The following is a 25,820-nucleotide window of genomic DNA, read 5'->3' on the forward strand; positions in this document are numbered from 1 at the left end:
TGCATAAAATAAAAATCTACAGAATTATCCTTTTCAGTAAAGACAATTTTTTTCTTCCAACAACTCTGACTAAAACAAAAAAAACCCAAAATACTTTACTATATATTTTTCCAGAGTCCATAAAGGACTTTGTTTTGGCTTGATAGAAAGTTTCATCCTAATTCATGGGGGTTTATAAATATACTGAATACAGCACTGAGTAGATATTGGTACTGATGGGTAGACTGCTGAAGTCAACCACATGTCAATACTGTCTTAACTCTCAGTATTTACTTATGAAAAGGATTTGCACCGAGGAAAAGCTAACTGGGACAGAGCTGCTTAAAAGTGTTTTTCAAAAATGCCACTTTAATACGTTTCATAAAGTGAAACTGGAAAAAATGCTTTTGAAATCTCACACAGAAAAATGCCACACCTCTGTACAGCACTTTCTGTTGCAGATCGAAACCGAAACACGAGAATAAAAAGAATAAAAGAAACACTCAGCTTGCTTGTGTAATTTTTCATGTAAAGAAGGTGAAATGTCTTCATAAAGCGATCAACTCCTATCAGACACAAAACCAGCAAGGACCCAACACAGCTTACCAGTCTCTCCCTCTCTTGAATGCTATTCAAGCATTCCAGATCTACTTTATAAAGTCGCTGAGGTAGTCAGTGAATGTATCTGATGTACAGTGGGAAAAGAGAATGAGTTGTGGCTGCCTCACAGCCATTTTGGCACTGTAGCTGGCTTTGAGGAAACCTATTCCACACCTCAACAACCTGCAAGCTTTACACATACAGCTGGTGTTTTAAGTTATTTAATAAAAATCCTGCGTGCAGAGTATTGGGTATTAAAGTCTTTGGTGAGTAAGCTATTGTCAAGGAGCAGAGCACACTCAGTAGAAACAAAATGAGAGATCCATTAGCTTCAAGTTTTACTTCTGTTCAACGCTTCATCTTCTACTCCCTGCAGCTCTGGTCAGACATGTTCAGCTGCCAAAAGTTCTGCTGAAGAGCAGCATCCCATTTGAAGAGATATGAAGAGGTCAGAGCTATCTTCGAGCCCAGGAGCATTACCGGGCTCACACGCACGTGTTGCAACTGTTGCAGCCAACAGCCGCCGGCCGCGCCTCTCACCTTCACTCGCCATCACCAGCTAAGACAAAGAGTCCAAACGGCACAAGAACTGGGCGGAAAGGAGAACCATCCACGCCTGCAAGATGCCGTTCCGCTACCACATCCCTTTCATTCGGCCCTCGCTTCACGGCCGCTGTCGGCGGAGGGAAGCCACGGACGGAGCAGCGATGGCGGTCACGCTGACGCACTGGGGCGGCTGCCGGTCCACGGGTCCCCCGACGCCACCCGCACCCCGGTGTGCGGGCCGGAGCCACGGGAGACGGGGGCCCCGGCCCTCCCCGCAGCCCTGCGGAGCTCCTCGCCCGCTCGAACCGCTACGGAGAAGCGCCAAAGGGCGGGCGGGCGGCGCACGAGGCGCTCCCAGGGCGGTCGGGGGTGAGGCAGCGGAGTCGCGGAAGGAGTGCGGGGGGAACGCCGGCACCGAGGGCGTCCCCCCGTGCCCTTGGCGGAGACAGCCGCGGGTCGGCAGCGGCGGAAGCGCGATGGACACGCCGACCTTGCCCTCAGGGCGGCGAACGCCCACGCCCACGCCCGCGCCCCCGGCCCGGCCCGCCTCACCTGCGTGCCCACCACCACGATCTGCGGCAGCTGGATGATGTCGGCCCCCACCGTGTTGAACACGTCCTGCAGCTTGTTAATGACGGGGATCAGCGCCTCCATAGCGGCGGGGGAAGAGACAGGGCGGGCGAGGTGTCGGCGGTCGATGGACGCGACGGGCACCGGCGGCTCCCTCAGCCGCCCCCTGCGCCTGCCGCCATCGGCGCCGGCCCCCGCGCACGGCCCAGCCCCCGGCAGTCTCTGCGCGCCCGTCGCGCGCAGCGGCGACGCCGCTGGGCACCATGGGAGTTGTAGGCCGTGGCGGCTGCCGGCGCCCCTCCCCGGGCCGCGCTCGGAGGGCGCCGGTGACCGCCGGCGTTCGAGGAACACGACAGGGTCGCTGTGGTCTTGAATCACAAGCCATTGCCAGGTTTTATTACACAGAATCGCAGAATCAATGGAAAAGACCTCCGAGATCATCGGGTCCATCCTGTGACCGAGCACCACCTTGTCAACTAGACCGTGGCACTGAGTGCCATGTCCAGTCCTTCCTTAAAACCTCCAGGGACGGTGGCTCCACCACCTCCCTGGGCAGCCCATTCCAATGCCCAGTCACCCTTTTTTGTGAAGAAATTCTTCCCAATGTCCAACCTGAACCTGGTGCAGTTTAAGACTATGGGCTCTCATCCTGTCCCAGTTGCCTGGGAGCAGAGCCCGACTTCCCACTGGCTACACCCTCCTTTCCTGTGGTTGTAGAGAGCGATAAGGTCCCCTCTGAGCCTCCTCTTCCCCAGGCTGAACAACCCCAGCTCCCTCAGCTGCTCCTCACAGGAATTGTGCTCCAGCCCCTTGCCCGGCTCCATTGCCCTCTCCAGGCCCGCTCCAGCGGGTGCCACAGGTGTCCCGTGTGGGGCAGGCCGGCCTTGTTCCGCCCAGAGATACCGGCAAGGAAAGGTGCTGAGTGGCAAATTGCCAAAGCTTGGCAGCATCTGCTGTCACAAAGCCAACGGAGGAGGAAAATGAAGCTGTTGGGGTAGAAATGGAGGTCATTTCTGGGGGAGAACAGAACTGGAGATCTGCTCCTACAAACTGCACAGTGAAAAGAATATTCTTCCATTTCGGTTCACATATTGAGAATTGCAATGGACACATTTAGAACAGCTATATTTATTCTGTTTACTTTCTTGTGGATATTTTTTGGTTTGCTGTGAGACTCTTGGATAATCATCTGAAATTCTGTAACTCCAATGTGTAATAGTAGGTTAGATCGAGGTGTCTTAGGAAGTGGGAAACTCCAAGATCTAATACTCAGCTGTGTTATACAAAGAGATAGAATGAAACCAGTGGATGACTTGTGATGCGAGATCACAACAAATAAGCCGTCTCATCTTCAAATGTCTTTTCTTTGAGTCATTTTCTGAAAGATAAATTATGAATATGCTGGCACTGACTTAATTCAGACTTTGTTCTTTCTTGTAAGAAGCAGAGTAAAAGGCTTCTGGCAGTTTCAAGTTTTGGATGGCATTAGAATTCTTATTCTTGTTCTATACAAATTTGTCTTTTCCAGTCTTTATGTCTTGAAACACTCAAATGTCAAAGGAAAGAACAAGGATATATATTCTTACTTGTACATCTTTTCAACAAAGCTTCTCATTCTTAGCCAAGCAATTTCACGCTGTTTGTCAGAGGGATAAAATTTTGTGATAAAGGCATGAAGATGGCTAAGGAAATTGAAACACTCCAAAATTAGTGTATTCAGCACAGAGAGAAGCAGTTAATACATGTCAAATTTTGGGAAGAAGGTCCTGAATGGCTGGTGAGGGCTTCTTGTCATACAAACATTATCCAGCGGTTTCACCCATTAGCTCTCAGCATCCTGCAGCCCATGGCCCCCAGAGATCATTCATAACAAAAGGCCATTTGGCATCTGCCTCTCCAGCTTCCAGGACAAAAGGAAATGTTTCCCTGATGCAGAAAATAATCTTTTTTAAAGGTTTCCTGTTCTCTGTCTAGGCTGATCTCCTCTCCTTCCTTGAGTCTCGGGAAGGGAAGGGAAGGGAAGGGAAGGGAAGGGAAGGGAAGGGAAGGGAAGGGAAGGGAAGGGAAGGGAAGGGAAGGGAAAGGAAGGGAAAGGAAGGGAAAGGAAGGGAAGGGACCTTGCACAGGACAAGAAGCTGCTGGCTCCCAAAGATAGATAACACCAGCTTATTTCTCTATGCAATCCTCTTTTCTCCTACCATTTTTATTTTGCCATATGACCTCATGCACACCACTGTGAAATGGAGAAAGTGAAACCTGGTTTATGTCTTAATTTAGACCAGAAGTGGGACATTTCTGAAAGAATGTAAAACTGGAAGAGGGTCAGAGACAGACAACAAGGAAAGGTGTGGAACGGCTTCTATATCAGGACCAACTAAGAAAGCCAGGAGCCTTCACTCTACAAAAGAAATGGCACAGGGTAGCAAGGACCAGAGGTCTGTGTAATCATTAGCAACCTGGAGTGGGTGAAAGAGAATCAGGTTTCTTTACTCTCTCTTCCAATAGGGACATTTTGGGAGCATGTAATGGAAGTAAGAGCCAGCTCAGAATAAAACAAAGCACCACTTACGGGTGCTTTGGTGACCTTTTGAGCTCCTTGCCAAAGGATGCTGTAGACAGTAAAACTTCCAATTGATTCAGAGGTTGTATGGATTAGTTTAAGAAGGAGAAATGCATTGCATGTATAAAAATAGCTATGTAGGGATCAAATCTGGCTGGGGCTGTCTGTGAGTTGACAATGTTTGGAAGCTGGGAGGGCAGCATGCAGAAGTACTGTGTGTGCTCGCCTGTTAGTCTGTCCCAGTATGGCTATTCTTAGAATTTTATCAGTGTAATATTTCAAGGAGCACACAGAGGAAATATCAGCTGCTGAAGCAAGATGAGACAAGCCAGCCTGCCCCACAGAGATGTTGAAAGGCCTGTCAAGGGCTGGATACACCAATGGAGAAGCACAGTGGAGACAGAGGAAGTGAATTAATGAAAAAATGCAAGAAAGTACTAAAGAAGACATAAAGCTAAGAAACATCAGAATGCTAAGTTTAACACATTTTACATTTTTGGCTAAAAAGTGAGAGCCGGAAATACCTCTGCTATGAAGTGTTATGGCCTGCACCAACTTATAAAATCCAACAGTTACCTCAACCCAGTTGAGGACTGTGCCAAAGCAATAATATTTTAACAAGCAACAGTTATCTGTAGCTTTAACTCTAAATTTCCATGGCTGATTTACACAGTACTGAGCAAGAAACTCCAAGATCTGATAGAGCCAGTAGTAGTCAGACTGGTTATTTAAGTTAATTGACAGGAGAACACAGGAGCTGCCACACCAAATGTGACCTGATATCAATCTACTTCAGGACCTTCCAGCATCAGCCCTCTGGGAAAAATATAAAAATGCAGTAATAAGATCTTCTCATTCCAAATCTGTATGTTAAATAATTTTGATATTGCTGTGAGATCAGAAGTAGACAGTTCAATATTTCTTCTGTGTTACTGCAAACTAGGTTGCTTTTTTTACCATATAATAGGGTTTTTGTCCCATCACTCTAAATTCTTGGCTCCAATGACAACCTCTGATGGTAAATTTCATTATCCAATTATATATAATGCAAAAAATCAATTTGGTATGAGTTTTATATTTGTCATCTTCTAATTTCCATATAAGCCTCCTCAGTTTTATGTTTGAAATCAGGAGAACATTTCCAGACTTTCTTCTCCATGATACAAATTTCTTTTTTAGTTTTGCATCATCATTTTCTTTCATTTTTCTTAGACAGCTGAGTCTTTCTAATTGGCATACAGACAGTAATGGACAAGTCATTTGCCATTTAATTCATTTATGCCAGACGAGGAAACCACAAACTAGCACCTCAGCAAAGCTTATTTCCTGACATCCTCTTTTGTCTAGAGAATTATTACTGAAACATACCAAGTTTGCAACATAACATTTGTGCCTCATACAGCCATACTGCTTTATTCTGCAAAAACACCATTAGCAAAATACTTCTATAAATTATTCCTTACTAATGTCACCTTTTGGAACCATGTAGTACAGCAGTTACATGGGTCTGGCAGAGATCAGATTTTATGTGAAGTCAAATTGAATGGTGTTTCTGTATTCTCCAGAGCAACCTCATCACAGATGTGACTGTAACAGTTTCTTACAGCAGACATCTCCACAGTGAACACCATTAGAAGATGAGATAAATAAATTCCTGAAATCCCTTGACAGAATGACCCTTTGTTTGGCTATTCTATACAGATTTCCCAAGCTGAGAGATTCTAAATGTTGCTCCTTTTTTTTTTTTTTTTTTCCAGAAGCAACAGAAGTCAGAGATTTGAAATCCATAGTCCAGGAATTCTGCTGAGTTGGCAAAGCAAGCTCTCCTACGTGCTTCAGCTGGCTGTAAGAAGTCGTAGTGCTGATAGGAATTCCTGAGTGTGAGGGGCATGTTACCTGTTCTGACACGCAGTCTCTGACAAAACAAAGTTATCCTGGGGCAGGGATGCAACTTTGCTGGACAATATGAACTAAACAACTGAGAGTTCCTTATATTTTCTTAACCTAGCACTGGGAAGTTATTTATGAAAATCCATTGGCTATTTGGGGTGTCACACAACTTCTGTGAAACGTGCTTGTGAAACTAAAAGTAGGTTTCAAGTTAAGGGAGGGAAAGGCAGAGGTCAAGAGCCACATGGCAAACACAGCAGTCGAACCTCATAAATCAGTAACAAGGCCCAAGCACTCCAGTATTTTGAAGACATCAGCTTTTCTCACAGGGTCAATAGAGGTAAAAACTTAGGTTGGAGATGAAAGTAATCTCTGTATCCTTCTGGATTCCTGCACAGCAGTGCTCCCTCCTTGCTGCAACTGGGGTGGTCACACTTTTCAAAATAACAAACACAATATTTTAACAGTTGCTTCAGTAAAAGATTTTCACCACCCCAGTGGTTTGCAGCTCAATTTTCATGTGAAGACTTTTTATGTTAAAGGACCAAGGTTTTAGGAATAAAAGCCATAACCCCCTGTCTGCTATCAAGAAAGTAACTTCTATTGCTAAACAGAAGGCACACTTAGCATTCAACTGAGACGAAGTCAGTAGGAAAGAAAAAATCTTACCCCAACCAAACCTTACCTCAACCAAAACTTGCTGGAATGCAGGAGGAATTGAGCTTGTAACTTCTGCTTCTGGATCTAGTAGTTAAATAAGACCATATCCTATAGTCTTTTTAAGATAAAATAGTACCAAGAGGAGCATTTTTTATGAGTCACATTTTCTTGTGCACACTCCTTATGACTGGCACAATTTTAAGTTTAAATTGGAAATGTAACAATTGAGCATACGTGATTTACAACATCACAACCTGCTTATAAGACTAAGGGTAGCAGACACTTCATGTCTTACCTGCCATGCTTTGCTTTGCACTGCACGGTTGTCTTGAGGCATAGGGATGCAGGTCTTTCCACGTGAAACACAACTGTAGGATGCACTTCAGCAGCTAAAGAGCATTCAGTTAATAGGACTAACTTAGTGCTAGTCTGAGATCAAATTCCAAAATACAACATAGATAAGGCAGGCCTTTTGCAAGTGCTGTGTCCCAAAACCTCAGGCTATAAGAATTGGATTTACTTTGCAAGAAATATTCAAGTAAGACAAAACAGGTAAGGCAGGTAGTTCTATGTGCTACATAGTATGTCTAAACAGAACTACAATGAAATCTTATCTTCTTCCATCACAGGGTAATAAATTTAAATCCACACTGAGAGAAGGCTTCCCTATTCAGTAGCAGTCAGAATCTAAAACCATTTCCCCAAAGCAGGGACCCTTACTTAGAGTTTGGAGAAGGGAGTTGGGAATATGACGTTAAAACATATTCAAAAGAGAGCACAAACCTCCAGCCTTGTTTCCAAACACAAGCTCACAGAGTCAGAGATACAAGTTCACTGTCCAGTGGACCCAAGAGAGAGTTCATTTCCACATTCTCCATGCAAGAGTGCTGCGACTGCCCGGCTCCCAGACAGGAGTAGGAAGGGGCAGAAGAGAACATGAACTAGAGGCCAAAGAGAGGGTAATCCCAGATTCTGCTCCCAAGACAATCTCCATTTCTGCAGCCATGGGTTATTTTAATATTACAAATGCATAAATCAAATTCAGAAACCTTTGGAATCTATATGTTAAATAAGGTAGTATTCAGTAAAATTAATATGAAGACGTTTTGGGATCTAGAATCTCATTTTACCTTAGATTCCCAGCTAAGTATCTATTCCATAAGGAGATGCTTCTGACAGCAGAAATTTCCTTCATTTAGCAAATAAGAACATATTCAAATTTGGCAGCTGAAATTGTTAATGAATTTTCTTGGTAAGATCCTGATGGTTGGAGGTCTTGTCAGTTCTGTCTGGGGCAGGCAGCACATCCTGCTCATGACACCAGAGCTTTGTGCTTTCGAGACAGAAAGAGCACCATGCAACACAGATGTGGTGTTCCTCAAGGAACCAAACTCCACGATGTGCATCCTGACTTACCACGTGAACAGGCTCTGGTGAGGTTAAATATTGCCATGGCTGCCTGGTGCACTGGCCCCAAGAAGGCAGGGGGTAAACAGCTGCCAAGCAAAATGGTCACAATCATAAGGATCCCTCTGCTTGTCCATTAGAGACACCACAGGACCCTCCAGAGCAATTTATTTAAAACAAACAAGCTCCAAATACTGTGTTTGCCAAAGGCTGCCCTGCCACTTCTCGAAGGTCAGGAAGTTCATGCAATGCCAAGAACAATTCCATGGTAATGAGGCAGTGTTAGTCAGGCTCTTGGGGAAAGCCAGAGGAGGAAACGCCTACCACTTCCTCACCAACCCTGTACTTGATGGGCTCTGGACAATTGGCTACCACATAGAATAGCAGTGCTTTATAACCCTGCTCATTTAAAGCAATTAAGTAGGAGCTGCGGTGACGCGCTTCCTGTAGTTTGAGTTTTATAATTGTGTTCTCTTATTGAAGCACATTTTTAGGGTAAATGATATTATTTTTGTCTCCATGCAGAGGGCATTGCATTGTGCTTAATGAGGAAAATGAGGTTTGGAACAGAGTTAACCACAGTGCAAAAAAAATCAGAAAATTTAGTGGGGAAAGTTACAGAAACAGAAAGGGAAGCATTACTCTCTGTGGTTAATCAGTGCTTATTTCAACTACTGATTTGTTTACGGTGTGTGCAAAGAGAAGATGTAGAAATGGAACAAAAATTCTTGTATGCAACTCCTTCCAGACAGGAGCCAAGTGCTACGGTAACTTTTCCTCTGTTTTGAGGCAAGTGTTTTCTGCAACATTGTGCCCACCTCCAGAAGAATACCAAGAATAAATCAGATACAGTCAAAACAGGTTTAACATGTGCCGAGGATGGAAATTGGAGGCAACTGCAACCAGTTTTTGTCTGTTAAAGGACACATCCAGATAATTACCTGATCATTTTTTGCTTGGCAGCACCACTAACTCTGATCATGCTGATCACTTAGTATTGAGTAATACTAAGAAAGATGTGGGGCTATGCTGAATGTTTTCCTTTATTTCTGCACTTTTCTACAGGGATGGCAATATAGACGTCCATAAAGCACTCACATAACATTCCCATTACAGAAATCTGGATGAAACTGTGCAGGATTGCAGAGACCACATCTTTTTTCTTTCCCACCTAGGATGTCATAGCATTAAATAAACCCTTTATAAACTCAGAATACATCTTTCACCAACTTAGCAGCACTTGTGAGTAACCAGCACTTCAGCAAATTAGATACCAGTGCTCCAAACCAGCTCCACACCGTCGCACACAAGAAACACAGCTTAAAGGTTTAATCAGCAAAATGAGCAGTAGGTGGACGAAAAAAGAGAGTCAACCAGCAATACTTATTTAATGATGCTTTTATTTTACAGGATACAAATTTCTTTTCTTTTTAAGTACTCAACATGAATTAAAGTGCTTAATTTTTACAATTCTCCACCCACCTTAGGATCAAATATACATATATTACAGAAAATATGTACAATATCTTCAACTTTTTTTACATTCATATATTTCTTAACCATAAAAATGATGACTTACATTTGCACAACTTACAATGGCATTTTTATTTCACCTTTTTAATATTATTCACTTTATTGCAAAACCAAAACAAATTTACACCTCTTCCAATTATTTTTTTTTAAGAAACATTTTTGCAATTAAAATCAGAAATGCTTCCATAATGAAGGGAAATTAACATGTATAGCCTGTAATTCTGATGTCAAACATTAAAATGTTTGAGTTAGAATGTATCAATTACAGCTGATACAGCTCCCACTAAAATTAATGCATTAATCTGCCTTAAGGGCTGCAGACCAGAAAATACACTGGTAGAAAAAATAATATTTCTATCGCAAACTGTTCTCTACATGCAACAAATTTGGCTTAAAAATACCAGGGCACATAGATGCAAAAATGCTTTGCTAGAGTTCCCTCTTTTCTGAATGTTTCCACCATAAATACTTAATGAATCTATGAGGATGAGCCACAAACAGAAGTAGGCTGGTGTTATGCAGAGGCTGAAAACATGTTTTATTCAAAGAAATCTCCTTGAGGATTTTGAGAAAAAGCACATGCTACATTCACTTGTGCTAAGAAGAGGAAAGGGTGAAACAAAATGCCAGAGTTGATTCTGGGAAGATTAAATCACAAGATTTCAAAGAAAGCTGATTGAAATGCCTCACTGGAATTAGCATGTTTGTGGGAGCTTTTGTGTTTGTTTTTATAGGCTGAAATAGTAAACATGCAGATCTACCTCAATCTTTCTCCTTTTTCTGGAAAGCATACTCAACACAGTCATTATACATTCTATTTTGAATGCAGCACAGTGTATTTTTTGATTGTGAAATACTGCTTGAAAACAAGCCATCTGAATAATAGTCTCAAATACATAAATACACTTATATACATATACACACACACATATGCATATGTGTATATACACACACATATGTAATCATTAAATTAATGTTATGTTCTGTCAAAGGAAAAGGATTTAGGAAACAATCTGGCTAGCAGATTAAAACTCCTATCTGAGGAACATACTTACAGTTCCATGGGTCAGAACCAGCTAGATAAATTCCTCACACCAACAGGGCCATAGACTAGAGAAAAAAACATTAACCCCACATATTTAATTTCAGATTTCAAATAACAGTAGACCACAGAGACTAAGAATGATGCCCATTTCACCAACAGATTTATCTTAAGGATAGTCAGTTCTACCACAAAATTATTTCTCTCCAATCACTTACTTTTGGATATATATTTCCAGCTGTTTACATTCACCCCTACATCAATTACCTCCAGATGAAAACATGCTATCTCAGCAGCTCCCAAACTGGTGGAAGTTTCATCTTCCACAAATGTCCTTACATAATGTAAGGCAGATTCCACATGAATTTAAATCACTGAAGGTATAATAGCTCCAGCAGGCCTGTACTAGTTTAGAGCAGCTATATGGAGAAAGACCTTTTTTTATTGCTTAGGATTATTTCTACATGGAATGTTTATTTCTTTCCTGAAAGTCTTTCCTTCAGTATAAGAAATAACTACCCTCTGTGAATTTTATTTAGTCTTTCCTTGACATTAAAAGCTGATGATTTTTTAATACTAGCTATGTGGTGATGAACCCAAACAACCTGTCAAGTGTTTCCACATCTTTCCCACTTGTTGTCTTTTTTAAATATATGTATTTTTTTTTCCCTATGACTCCACTCTAGAGCATACTTCTATAATCTCACCTAAATTTTACTTAGGTGGTAGTGTATTTACTCTATATTTAATCAGTGCCTTGTCTTCATCCATAATTTGAAAACATGAAGAATAAAAATCCTCTTTTCTATGAAAGGAAGTTAGAATCTTTGAGGAGATTTGTAAAGCACTTTGAGATGGTTTTGCATAAAAAGGTGCTACTATATATACATGCAATTAAAGTGGTTTAATATTCTACTCCAAATAGAAGAGAATGTTTTGTACTCGCAATATCTATTTTGCACATATAAGTTAAATACATTTTGGAATAAACAAAACTACTCAGCATAAAGCGATTTGAAAATACTACATGATACAGGTTTTATAGCAGCTCTTCAACCAAGCAGGAGTACCTGATACCAAAAGAGAATTTTTAGAGGGTCTGGAGGAATGGTGCAGACATGCAGATATTATGATACACTATTTTCCCATGGTAGGGGGAAAAATAAGTAATTTCAAAAAATATATTACTATGATCCAAAAATATTAATGATAAAATTAAGTCTTGTTCTGGTTGAACACAGATAAAACCACTAAAATAACTTTTGATCTGCTTTAAATCGCACAGAGGACCGATCACTTTTAAAGTGAGAAACAAGTATTTCTTGAACACAAGAGTTGCAAAATTTAAATAATTCAGCAGAGCCATTCACATGCATTCATGCATTATGAATGAATGCTTAGTTACAGTTTATTCCTTACACACAGAGCTTTATGCTCACAAATTTAATGCCTTTTTTCTTTTCCTTGAAGAATTTAAGAATTTAGTTCAAATGGGAACAGCTTCTACCTTGACAGAATGATGGTTTTCATTTCACTGCTTTGGTCATAGTTCTTAAGCCACAGCAGCTATGACTTTGCATTTGTTCCTCTGCAGTCCTAATTTACAATTTAAAGTTTGGGATGCTGTAGGAGGGCTTGTCTGTGAAGAATGAAGACAACGGGGTGGTTAAATTTAGAAGCAATTTCTCCATATTCTGATGTGCTTGAATAGTGGTAATACATACTTTTCCCACAAAATACACACAGAACCATATATTTGAGTGCCAACACATTCTGACTCAGAGGGAACAATCCTAACCAAGCAATTGATTATGAGAACATAAAAGGGGTTTCACTAGGGTAAATAAAATATCGTGTACTATATAAAATTTAGTGGCTGAAAGCAAACATGAGGCTAACATCCAAACAAACAACTCCCAGTGCTAACTTCATTTCAAGTTGCTTATGCCCAAATGCAGGGCTTCATCTGAGAGATGCTGCAACCATTCAAGTAGCTTCAACTACTCAATACCATTATAACAATAAAGCAGCACAGAAATTCCTACTTCTAATCACTAAACTGGAATGGGGCTTCCTACCTGGCTTAGAATTAAGTTTGCAGGAGCTTAGAAGACAGAGTGTACTACACAGCACCAAGTTGGATAGGATGTTGACCTGTTGGAGGGCAGGAAGGCTCTGCAGTGAGATCCAGACAGGCTGGATCAATGGGTTAAGCCAGCTCCATGAGGTTCAACAAGGCCAGTTGCTGGGTCCTGCATCTGGGTCACAGCAACCCCCTGCAGCGCTACAGGCTTGGGGAAGAAAGGCTGGAAAGCTGCCTGGTGGAAAAGGACCTGGGATTGCTGGTTGACAGCAGCTGAGAATGAGCCAGTGTGTGCCCAGATGGGCAAGACACACTATTATATCAGCAATAGTGTGGCCAGCAGGACCAGGGCAATGACTGTTCCCCTGTACTTGGCATGGGCAAAGCTGCACCTCAAGTGCCGTGTCCAGTTCTGGGATGTGAAAGACATGATAAGAAGGACATGGAAGTGCTGCAGTGGGCCCAGAGAAGGGCAACAGAGCTGGTAAAGGGTCTGGAGCACAAGTCCTGTGAGAAGTGGCTGAGGGAGCTGGGGGTGTTCAGCCTGGAGAAAGGAAGGCTCAGGAGGGACCTTATCGCTCTCTACAACTCCCTGAAAGGAGATGATGGCGAGGAGGGGATCAGTCTCTGCTCCCAAGAAACAAGCAATAGGACAAGAGGAAGTGGCCTCAAGTTGTGCCAGGGGAGGTTTAGACTGGATTTTAGAAAATATTTTGTCACCAAAGGGGAGGTCAAGCATTGGACCAGACTGCCTAGGGAAAGGGTTGAGTCACCATCCCTGAAGGTATTTAAAAGATGTGGCACTTAGGGACACGGTTTAGTGGTGGACTTGGCAGTGCTGGGCAATGGTTGGACCCAGTGATCTAAGAGGCCTTTTCCAACCTAATTAATTCTCTTACTACAGTCATACCATCATATGTTCAGTACAGCTCAGTCCTTCCTATCTGAGAACTCCTTTAAAGCAACTTCTTCCTTTACGCTCAACAACTTGACCATGGGAAACTGTTTTGATACGTTGGGATGTGGTAAGACAACTCTCCATATCCCACAATTGCACTTGAGGCTCTTGTAGAAGATAGCCACTTTTGGGAGATGGCCATGAAGGAAAGATTGCCACCAAGAGTTCTGCTAGCTTACCTGAATGTTCCCCCATCCCTTGCCAAGGTATATGCAAGATGTATTAGCTAGGGAGACCTTGGAAAAGATCTGATGGTACTCACCAACATGAACCAAAACAGGCTTGAGCTGCCCCTTGCTAAAGGTAAACACAGCTGCCAGTAGAAGTAATTTAAAATCTCTAAGAGAATTACAGAAGAGCTTGCACATCAGATAAAATTAATACTAGGGTTATATCCAGAATAATCTGGACACAGGGAGCACCCAAGGAAGAGAATTCAGAACTGACATGCACCAAGTCAGCTGGAGAGTTAGTACTCTACCATACCATGTCCTGATTGCTATTAACACCGGTGTAAAGCTGTGGAATCTAAAGGCTATTGTAGATCTTGGACCTCTGCAGGTGAGAGCAAAATCCATCCCACTGACATTAACTTACACAACATTCTTATGAAGGAATGATGGACACTGCATGCTCATGTATGCTTGACACTACAAACAGATATTAATCTCTTGCTAAATGCAAAATGTGTTGGGTTTTGGTCCCTGCAGTGTTGCAGAAAGAGTAAAGAAGGTGTAGGAGTTCAGTGAATAGTTTGTTTGACAAACTCATTATAAAACCCCAACAATTTAAATCTGTTGTCATGCTACTAACAAAACTGAACCTGAGCTCTTCAGCTTGACATGATTTAAAACACAGATTGCAGATTTATTAAGTGAGACTCCTGAATGTTCTTATGACAAGTTGATTGTAGAAGTTACATATTTTCCTTCCTTTAAGGGTTTAAAAAAGGAAAGACAGCAACGATTTTAGTTGATAGTCAGTCACTACCTCTGAGTTTGCCATATTTCATTCAAGGATATTACAGTAAAAATTTTAGGGAGGTCATTTGCCTCTATGTATAAAAACCCTAATAGGAATGGAAGTTCATAAGGAACTTAATATTGTAAAGCCAGTGAGTCCTTATACCCAGAAGCAGAAAACAAATAGTTAATAAAATTTCAAATTTGCAAGCTCAGACTTCATACTAAATTTTTATAAAGCAGGCTCTACTTTAAGACAATAATCCTTGAAGATTGTTGTCATAAATAAACGTTACAATACCTAATCTTCTATAAAAATTAAAAAACTTAAGTTCAAAATGTTTTGTTCCAATAACCATAATAGCAAAAATACACGTTCCCAGAAGGTTGCTAGAATCTGTTGCTTTTCTCAAACCACATACTGCATTTGAGCAACAAACTACTGCACTCTTAAAAGCTAACAGTGATAGGACACTGAAGAAAAGCCACTACTTGTTTAAACACAACTGGAACTCATTTGTTCATTGCATGCCACTTACATTACTGCTAATTTTTTGATGCATAAAAGTATCAAGATCATTAAGTGTCAGCTATTAAAACAAATCACTGAACAGTATTTTTCAATTTAGGACTGTGTTTAATTTCAAATAGAAAACATGCTTTTTTTAAAAAATAAATTATTCACTAATAAGAACCCAGTATCATGAAATCAAAGCAATAATCAAGTATTGTACATTTTTAATACTGTACATATATTATATATAGTTTTCTCATATTTTAGGTATTTATTCCTAGATTGGAAATCATTAGATTGATTCCTTGATAAATTGAAACCTTAAAAGCCAATATACCTGTGAAAGCAATTTGCATTACTTTAATTAAAAAGATACAAGTGAATACAACATATGTACAGAACTGTGGAAATCAACCTATAAACTACATACATTAAACTAAACTGTCCCTGCATATTTAAGTACAGATCTATTTTGGCAATGTGGAGGTATATCTTTTATCCTGTTGCAAGTCCTAACATGTAAGTAGGAAGCTTCAAATATTTGCATTCTTAATGAAGGTAGCAAATGTTAACTGAAGAGCAACTGGATTAAAAAAAAACCATTGCATTACAACAAATAAGTAGTACAGTAAAGTTAGTAAGTATTTTTAATAGCATTCACATTTTTTAAAAAAAGTCTCTGAAATGGACCTGTACACCACTTTTATTGACAGAACATAAATATAAGAAAAAGATCCCTAAAAAGACCAGAATTTTTTCCCAAACATAAAGTGCCAAGATGTGTATGGTAGGAAGAAGCTTCTTTTTCTTTTTTTTTTCCTTTTTTTTTTCCTTGATTGAGCAGAGAAAGGTTAACACAAAGGTTAACCACAATTTCAATTGAAATCTTTTAAAAATGCCACGTGTTCTTGAGCTTCAGCATTCAGATTTTTTAGAAGATTCAGGCTGCTCTTCTAAATTCACTTGCAGTTCATTTTGACATTCTGGTGTCTCACCTTTGACAGCTAAATGAATAACTTTTAGCCACTTCTGTTTCAGTTCCTCATTGTCTGCAGCAAAGCTGTGCACAGACTTGGACTGGGTCAGTTTGAAGCTGTGGGGGAGGTCAGCACTTTTTGGAGTGTCATCCACTGTATAGCCCAGAAGAGGAATTGTAGCCAGAGCTTTAACATCCTGAGAAGAAGAAGTTCTTTATTAAGAACAGCCAACTAATTGCCCATTACCTCTCATTTGCTATACAGGCTGGTGAAAACACTTGGATCTTTCCTCCATTCCCAAGCTATTTGACATCTCTTCCTCAAATATCAGTGGCAATAATTACTAAAATCGTTTCCATTTCCCCTGTACATACCTGTGGAGCACCGTACATGTAGAGCACAAGGGCCTCCTGTTTGGGTATGACACACCATGCTTTCTGCCAGGGCTTGGACTTCTCCATGTACTGAAGAAAGCTACATATGACACTATTTCCAGAGACTTCTGCAGATTCAATCTAGGAGATAGTATAAAGCATAAAAAGGAAAATAAACTTTCCGTCAATAAAGAGTAAGAACAGAAAAGCAATAAGTTTATCACCATTCCTATCAAATCCTGGATAGTATCTGCAAAAGAGCTTCAGGAAATATCCAAGAAAGATCATGAAGGAGTGGATTCAGGGAGAAAATATGTATATATATATAAAAATATATATAAAAAACACATACAATCACAAAACATATTCCCTTAGCATGTGTAATCTGTTCCTTTTTTCATCAGTAATTTTGGATTATAGACTTCTATATCACTCCAATTTTCATTTTGCCACCACAGCCAGCCTTTCTCTGTATCTGAGCACCTACAACAACGTCTGATTTCCAAAATAACACCATATTAGGCACTGAAGTGCCACTAACTATCCAACATGACAATTTATCTATTTTGGCAGTCAAAATATTATGATGGAATCAAATTCAAACACATCTCTAAGAATCATATAACCACACAAGCACTAATCCTAGAGAAAAGATTAGATTAATTACTTAAAATCTGTAGATGGAGTAACACACTACTCAAGTTAAATAGTGAACCTGAGATGATAAGAAAGAACACAAAATGATTATGTGTTAAAATTTCCATCGATCTTGACTTTTCAGATGCCAAAAGCTGAGGGCAACCTGACAACTTAAAGATCCATTTGATTCATGGATCAAAACCAGTATCTTACTACTCAGGCTCTGAAGAGCAAATTTCTCCCCCATTCTCCTTGTTTCTATCCCCAGTTCTTTCAGTCTGGGTGTATATTTTCAAGAATCACTGCGGTAGCAGTGGGGTTTGTTGCTATTAAAGCTTAAGTGCAGAAGAAGAAAACTGAAATTTTACAAGGAAAGGTTAAATTTTGTCACAGGAGCTGATGTAATTGAAAGAAGCAAACAAGTTCTAAGGTTCATAATTCTCTTAAAAAAATATGAAAAGTTGCAAGAAACAAAGCAGTTTTGCAAAGGTGAGTGCTGAAACCCAAATCTATGGAATGGGATGAAATTGAGCCAAACACTTTCTATTTCTCAAAGAGGAAATAAACCCTGCAAGAACGCTACCATTTTTCACCTACTGATGAGCCAAAATGATTGCAGCTATACATATATAGCATTCTTGAATGGCATACCTCCAAGATGCCCTTCCTCTTCTTTTCTTCACTGTCTGTACAACCAATTATAACATGATAGCAGTCCTTACAGACTTTGTTCAATTTATTGCCATCATATTCCAGATGTGCTTTGTAATCAGAACATTTCCAGCAAACCACCTTAGAAAAAAAAAAAAAATTAAGTATTTATAGAAGTTTATTAAACTATAAATAAAAATTAGTAGTATTCTATTTTGTAGTATATTTTTAAATTATATACAAGATAATATCTTTATAACATGTCAACAATAACTTACTTGAAAATAATGATTTTCCAAATTTGTGCCACTACTTCTTGACTAGAAGTGCTTCTTCCTATTTACCTGGTGGAAATTTTGTACTTTGCATAAAATCACATTAGGCTTTTCATGATATCTGCAGTTTACAGTTAGGTATAGAATCAGAATATAGCACAAGCCATGCTGGTAGTTTCTTCACATTCCAATCTGAAAGGGTACATTTACCAACTGGCTTTCTATATAACACCTCAGAAATGAGGTCAAGTGAATGAATGAAGCCTACAATTGAGATGACCTTTTAATGATAAAGTATGATAAAATCAGAAATTGCTGGTTTTTAAACTTGCTAATAAATATTAGCATGCTTAAATGTATATATACCTATATATAAAAATCACAATTTCAAAATCCAATCATAAATACACAGAATAAATAAGCCAATATCACACTGATTTTTCCTGATTTCTCTTTTCAGTATATATGTAACTGAAATGCAAGAGAGATCTGAGAGTTGTTTCATTAGAAATGTTTCTCCACAGAATTCTCATTTCACATGAAAAAAGATGCCCTGAATAAAAAATGTCAGTGTAGTTTTTTTCAAGAAAGAAAGGTAAATAAGTGGACTTGAACCACTAACAAAGCTTTATTGTAGACCAAGGCTTTGCAGTACTAATCTAGATCACCACCTTCAGCTTGGAGCTCTAGACAATGCTAGTTAAGTATTCCCAATTAGTCACTGCTAGGAAGCCACCACTGCTGGCCCAAATTAACTCCCATGAAAAAGTGTTTTAAATTTAAAGTGCAAGGAGAAGGTGTGGCTTTAACATTAACAGAATTTTAAGACAGAAAGATCTGGGGGTAAAACCCTCATATGAAAACGGTACAGTCAGTAATTCACAGCTTCTGAAAAAGTCTCTAGTGTCCTGGGAAGCACAAAAGCAGCGTTATGAATGCAGCAAGCCCTCCTGCCACATAAAAACATTCGAAAGAAATCACGCAACACACCCTGTACCACAAATGTTAAAGCTGAGCTTGTACCACCATCTGGTGGAGAAAGGCAGAGCTGCTGGGTGGCAAGAGAAAGCACAGTCGGTATGTTTGCTCTTCTTCTGTTAACTTCTCACCACTCCCAAGTCATACTACCGCTGTTTGGTGGTTGCTCCCAAGTTGGATATGTTACTGCAGCATCCCACACGGAAAGCAAGCAGCAATACTCTCTCCCCACCCTCACACTCCCTCCTTCCCTGATGCTTTGCACATGTTCACACAGTTACACACTGAACCCAGCTGGGAACAGCTCCAAGTTAACCTAGTGAAAAACTGCAGGGTTTCATGGCCTTCTGGTGAAGAGGAGACAGCCAACACTGCCTAAAATAATGCTGGATTATGCCATCTTAACATGGTCTTGAAACTCTTCGTATTAGTAGAGGTGTCTCAAAACTAACAGTATACTATGTGCAGGGCCCTGGGACATTTTACACAAATGTACACTGCTCCTAATGGCTTCCAAATTCACCAGGCCAACTGAAGCAGGCAGAGGGTTCTTGGTGGTATGCAGAGCTGCTTCTTTCAGCTACAAATGCAGCAATAGACTTCACAGCACTGGAACAGGCTGCCCAGAGAAGCTGTGGATGCCCCATCCCTGAAGGTGTTCAAGGCCAGGGTGGATGTGACACTGAGCAACCTGGTCTAGGGGAAGGTGTCCCTGCCCACAGCAGCAGGGCTGGGACTAGATGATGCTCAAGGTCCCTTCCAACCCAAGCCATTCTATGATTCTGTGATGACAAGGAGCCATGAGAAGTCAAGCAGGTGCTTGGAGACATTCCTGGGCCTGCTGAGCAGCTACAGGCACTGGGGTTTGCACCTACATGTCCACATGCTCGGCAGTGGTGCCTCCTCCTCGTCAGTGCATTGAAGGGTTCCTTGCATTTCATGCACATGGTTACTTCGTTGTCCCGGATCCACCTCGGCGCTCTCTTCCCAAGCTCAGCATTCTGAAGGGGGGGTGGGGGGGGCAGGAGGAAGATCAAAGAATAAAAAAAGCTAGTAAAAAGTTGCACAGTACTTGAAATAGGGAAAATAATTATTCTCTTCCTCTGGAAAGGAAATTACAAAACATAGCTCAAAATGCATTTTGAAATCTATAAAAGAAATAACAAAGAACCCATGGTGCGTCACTGAAAGAGTGCTCTGTTACATGTCTCAAGAAAGAAAGAGACTGGTTTACAAGATTTGGCATTATGAAGAAAAACAATTACCAACAAGATGACTGCTTTGTAATTATTCTGCTATAAGAATGGTGAGCTTGAAAGCAAAGTTCTTGCCAAACTTTTTCCACTCATTGAAGAACACAGTGGGTATTAAGAGGGTTACAAAGAAATAACAGCAGCTTACAGAGACTTCAACAGGCATGTCTTCATATTCTTTAGCAATAGCATTTCTGAAGGTTTCATTCCTCTGCTGAAAAGCTTCAATAGTACTCTGAAGTGCCTAAGGAAACAGTGGAGAAATTCCTCAGACATGGTAAAATTTAAAACAGATTCTGCATTCTGACCACTTATTGATCAGCAGAGAAGGTACAGACAGAAAACATGAATATTACTTTTCTGATTGCTTCAGTGAAAAAGTGTTTAGAAAATAAAGAATGTAGATGAATTTACCTTTATCCATTCTTCTTTATCCTGTTCAGAACTAAAAGAAATATTTGACACATTAGTTTGAGACTAGTTCAGGAAACATTATTCCACTATCAACAGCTTCTTGCAAAAGCCAAGTAATTCTGCACTAATTCTCAAAAATTTAAACAATACTAGTTGTTAACTGTCCAACTTGGAAAAAAAAAAAACCAAAAAACTAAACAAACCAAACCAGAAGACAAAAGTTAGAAACATGAGAATTAACAGTTTGGTGTATCTGGCTCTCCAAAAGTGGCCTCCTCCTTGGATAACGTGTTGGGAAAAAAACCCTGCTGCACCATGTAATACCTGTCACACAAAATTTAATTTTTCTGTGGGTTGCTCTGAAGGATGCAAAAGAGAACCTTTACAACATGTCGATTAAAACAGCTCCCCACGTGTTGTTTTGCAGTATCAGCAAAACTTTTAAGCAAGCAGAATCCTAAAGAACTGTTTGCCCTTCCCACACACCATCTGCATGAGGAAGAAGAAACCTGTCCAAGCAGTCAAAATCATTCTTCCTACCTGCTTACAGTAAAACCCAAAAGCTGAGCTGTTAAGCATAGTACCTGACCAGCAACCTTCCAAAGAAATAATCTACCAGCTGTTTAAAAACACTGAAAATGTAATTGAAAATGTAGTCCAATAGTAGTTTGAAAACATAAATAGAAGCCTACTAGTAAAGAATACCCCGAGAGTAAGTGAAAAATTATCACAGTGTTATACAAGCTCATGAATTAAGGATGTTAAGGCATAGGGCACATACACTACTCAAACATTAATGCAGATTTTTCTAATATAATTGAATAAGAGCTTGTTGGTACTTATTCCTTCATAATTTTGTACAGACTTTAATGCATTCTAACAATGATCACAAAACAAAACAAAAGATGAAAATCTGTGCTTCTCACACCTAAAATAAGCTAATGCAATAAACTTTCTCCTACTGGTAATGTAGGAAAGTTAACAAAATAAACTTAGTTTGTTGTATCAATTTTCTCCCAATTCAAACATGACTCAGAAATGGTATAGCCAGATACCACCTTTCACCATTGAAATGGGTATATGGCATAACAATTTTCATATTACTTAGCAAGATATCATACAGTAATTTACAGTAGACGTGACTGATAGCCAAAAATACGTCCCAGAAGTCTTGCAGATCTTAGTGGAAAGCTTTTCCTGTGTCATTTTTGAAGTAGATATTTAACTTCAAATTGAATGAAAGTGTAGGTAAACAGCTGTTATCTTTGCACATTCACTGCTGTAACTCTCATTCAATATTACAGGTTTTCCATAAAGGAAAGTAGCTTGCAAATTCATTGGCTAGCAAGCTATGGTTTGTCCCCAAATATAATGTGCCAGCACTGAACTGGACCCACCATGGACATTTTCCTGCTTATTTAGTCCTCTCCTCTCTGCAATGAAATCCTGACTGCTAAGAATGGGACTTTTAAGCAGGCCTAAAAGAAGAGGAGGAGCATCTCTCTTTATTTGAGTCTAGACAGGGAAGATTTAGTCCAGGCAATGCAAAAAGGTAAGGGGAAGGTAACTCAGCAAAAGGAGGATACAAGGACTGATAAGGAAAGCAGAAAAAGTGCCAGTCAGAAAAGTGCAGCTGGAGGAAAAGGACCCAAGAACTAAAAGGAGAGCTTGCCTTCCAGGAGCAGGTTGATACTTGGGACTGGAAGAAAACAAGTAGATGGGAAATGGGCCTGAGGATCAGAGGAAAGCAGATGCCCACCTGCTGCTTCAGAAAACTCTGTTCTGTGGAGATAAAGCCACCAGGGCGGAGAGCTTTGTTGAGCTCTGTGCCCTGAGGCGAACAGACTCATTGGTACCAAGGCAGCTCAGATCCCAGAGGCACCTCTGTGTCCTAAACACACTCAGTGTCCTAAAACACTTCAGTCAGACAGGCTGCCTTGGCACTGCTCTTGATTTCCCAGCCAGCCCATTCACAGCTATCTTGGGCATTTCTGCAAAGTTAGGCAATGTGCTATGAATCCTAGATTTCTACTCAGAGAGGTTCTTGGACTGACAATGCATGTTTTTTTGGCAGCCTAGGCTATTTTTCAAAACACCAATATTACGATGAAATCCACTGCATCTTTCTTCAAATCTGTTAATCCACTCTTCTGTGTGTATATGTTTGATCTCAAGAAACTGGCTAAAAAGTCTGCTTACCTGGCCTGCAACTCCAGTGTCCTCTCCTTTCCAGACACTTGGAAAGTGTGTGGATATTCTTCATTATGAGTTTCTATAATCTTCATGCCATCTATGCCAACTCTGGTTCGAACAGAGAACTTTGATCCTACCAGGCTGAATTTGGGGACGCAGTAGAGCAACATATTGTTAAACTGGGGAAAAAAATAAACACATGGTTTTGCACTAAGAAAAACACAGATAAAGCCAGTTTGTCCACTGAGAGCTGGACAATATCACAAAGCTAGACTTGGTGGGTGAGAAAGCAGGTCCTTTCCTGATCAGTTCATACATGACAAGACCAAAGCTCTAATGCAAGACAAGTTCTGTTTCTTATTTCTTTAGAAATGGGATTCAGGGACAGCTTCAGTGAATGTAAGAATAATTGTTCTGTATATGCAGCACTCTTCATAGCATTTATTATCAAACTGTACTCAAACTAGATATTCTCTACCAGTGTAAAGCTTTTTAACAAGACACCCATTCTTGTGCCCCAATTCTGCAAAACCTACTGTAAACTGCAGAATAAGGACTCTTTCTTTCAGTATATACATTTATATTTCTCCTGTACCAAAATAATTTGGTTTTGTACTTGTTGCAACCAATGTTATTTGAAGACATTTTTTGTCTTTTCTCCAAGACAAAACAACATTTCGTAAAGTTTTTATTCCCTGAAACCCTCCATATCACAGGGGGAAAAAATAGTACATGAGCAGGACAAAGATACATTCCTTTATTAAAGTTAGAACTTTAAATAATTTTTAAATGTCTAAAGCCCCAGCCTAGAAGCTCAGTTATTAAATCAGATATAAAGTGTTTAATTTTTTCACATTTTTCCCCTCTCATTTTTCTCAAAATTAAATATTAAGAAGAAAAACTCATTTCCGTTAAATCCTATTTCATAGAAACCCCAACTAGACTATTGCCTAGTCTGTATCACAGGCACATTTGAGCTTGTCACCTCTCATATAAGGGAACATCACTTAAAGCAGCTGTCTAGCTCCAACTGAGGTCTTACTATTCAATGATTTCTCCTTTTGTTTGAACCACAGATAAGCAGGAGCTGTGCCTCAACATCCCTTCACTATCCTTTATTAATCAGAGGGTGGGCCGTGCCAGAGGCCCATGAGCAAAAATATATCAGCAATTTTCAATGCATGGGAAGCAACAAACTACACCAAACCTTTTCCAAGGGAGTTGTAAGGGACCATGGCCATACTTTTTGAATTCCTGCTGAGAGGATGACCTGCTGCGATAAAAAGCTCCCACAGAACCACGAGACTTACTGGGACCTCAACACACAAGTGTATCAGGACAAATACCCTAAGCTTTTACGTTTCAGTTTAATGCGAATTTCAAAATTCTCGTGCTCTAGGGTGTGCATCTGTTATCAGCAGCCACCCTACTCACCAGGAAAAGATACCGCTCTTGAGCAGACGTGTTGCGAGCAGCAAGTTTAAGGATCTGTCCTTCTTTTATCAGCTCATTTGAAGGGTTCACGATGTCCTCCTCTTCTCCCAGCATCTCATATATCTCTAACAACTTCTTTAGATTCTCCTTTACAGTGAAAATATAGTTACAAAACTTATTAATTGAAAGCACAGCTCTTTATGCGTGTTTAAATGAAATAATGGGAGCATGCATAAATCTGGGGACTCTTAGCTTTTAAAAACATATTTATCCCCAGTATGTGCGGTCTGACTGATTAACTTTGTTGATAAAGAAAGAAGTACTTTTAGAAATGTTATATCCTTGGTAATTTTTAAAACACGGTTATATGTACAGTCTGCATAATTTCTTGCCCAAAATATCTCACATTTCAATTAAGTTCCTTCCATCCCAGCCCAATCTGGCAGAGAAACAGTCACTGCTCTTTACAAACATTATCCTGCACTGACAGATACAGATGAACCAAGGTTAAGAGTTCAGTGCAGTGTCAGTGATTTGAGCCAGGAGAATAACTAAATCTGTCCCATTTCCCACTTGAGAGAATTAGCTGCAGTAACAGATTTTGTCTATCATCTCCAGGAGCTGTATAAATACACTAAGTAGGAACAATCTGACCCAATTGAAACCAATTCTTGCCATTTTAAGGAAGATTTGCAATTCACTCTCCTAGCTTCACCAAATATTGAAATATAATATACTGAAAAGTGATCAGGAAAATAAGGATCATTTACCATCTTTCTTATTGCACTATTCGAGTGACTTGCTGCAGTGGATATAATTTCCAGGGATTCTAGACAGAAGAAAAAGAAAATAAGTAAAACCAGTAAGTTGCATTTTCACATTAAAAAAAAAGGGGGGGGGGGGGGAGTAATTCTATAAACATGTTTGGTTTTTTATGTAAATTACAAAGTACAATAAATTTCTTCCGTTACCAATAAAAAGAAAGTGGAAAGCATAAAAAAGTCAGCTACCAAATAGAAATTATAATATGGAAAGATCAGAAGAGAATTATTGCAGATTACTGTAGCACTTCAGCACTTAGAATCACATTTTTCTGTGACAAGAACAGCCATGGTTCTCTCCCTCCTTTTCTCAAAGTAATTCAGAAAGTCGAACTATATTTTCCAGTTGAAACAGCTCATCTTACAAGTGTTTACTGTATTGGTACTAAAAATGAAATATTTAAAAGAATTATCTGGCAAGTGATTTTGAAAACTCCAGGCAAATATCTTGAACTGTTCTTGTGTAAATGCAGAGAGGAAGAAATTTAAAAGTGGGCTGTGCTTTTT

The 25,820-nt window shown here is 40.0% G+C and overlaps 2 protein-coding genes across 10 annotated transcripts in view; both read right to left on the reverse strand.

The window, feature by feature from the left end:
• DNM1L (dynamin 1 like) overlaps positions 1-1,910 on the reverse strand; it is a 36,252-nt gene extending 34,342 nt beyond the window's left edge. For 3 of the 5 annotated variants that reach the window (XM_032105557.1, XM_032105554.1, XM_032105555.1), the window contains exon 1: positions 1,678-1,909. In XM_032105557.1, coding sequence (XP_031961448.1) covers positions 1,678-1,779 — 102 coding nt within the window. In that variant the 5' untranslated portion in view covers positions 1,780-1,909. Of the gene's footprint in view, positions 1-1,677 lie in introns of all 5 variants that reach the window. The other 2 variants (XM_032105553.1, XM_032105558.1) reach the window with 2 other exon arrangements.
• A 7,682-nt stretch (positions 1,911-9,592) lies between these two features.
• FGD4 (FYVE, RhoGEF and PH domain containing 4) overlaps positions 9,593-25,820 on the reverse strand; it is a 105,352-nt gene continuing 89,124 nt past the window's right edge. For all 5 annotated transcript variants that reach the window (XM_032105979.1, XM_032105981.1, XM_032105982.1 and 2 more), the window contains exons 9-17: positions 25,263-25,321; positions 24,493-24,639; positions 23,065-23,237; positions 20,866-20,896; positions 20,600-20,695; positions 20,074-20,199; positions 17,946-18,086; positions 16,656-16,796; positions 9,593-16,477 (exon numbers count right to left, since the gene is read on the reverse strand). In XM_032105979.1, the coding sequence (XP_031961870.1) occupies positions 16,220-16,477; positions 16,656-16,796; positions 17,946-18,086; positions 20,074-20,199; positions 20,600-20,695; positions 20,866-20,896; positions 23,065-23,237; positions 24,493-24,639; positions 25,263-25,321 (1,172 nt within the window). In that variant the 3' untranslated portion in view covers positions 9,593-16,219. The remainder of the gene's footprint in view (positions 16,478-16,655; positions 16,797-17,945; positions 18,087-20,073; positions 20,200-20,599; positions 20,696-20,865; positions 20,897-23,064; positions 23,238-24,492; positions 24,640-25,262; positions 25,322-25,820) is intronic.

Source organism: Corvus moneduloides, chromosome 4 (genome assembly GCF_009650955.1).
Source record: "Corvus moneduloides isolate bCorMon1 chromosome 4, bCorMon1.pri, whole genome shotgun sequence".
Taxonomy (NCBI): Eukaryota; Metazoa; Chordata; class Aves; order Passeriformes; family Corvidae; genus Corvus; species Corvus moneduloides.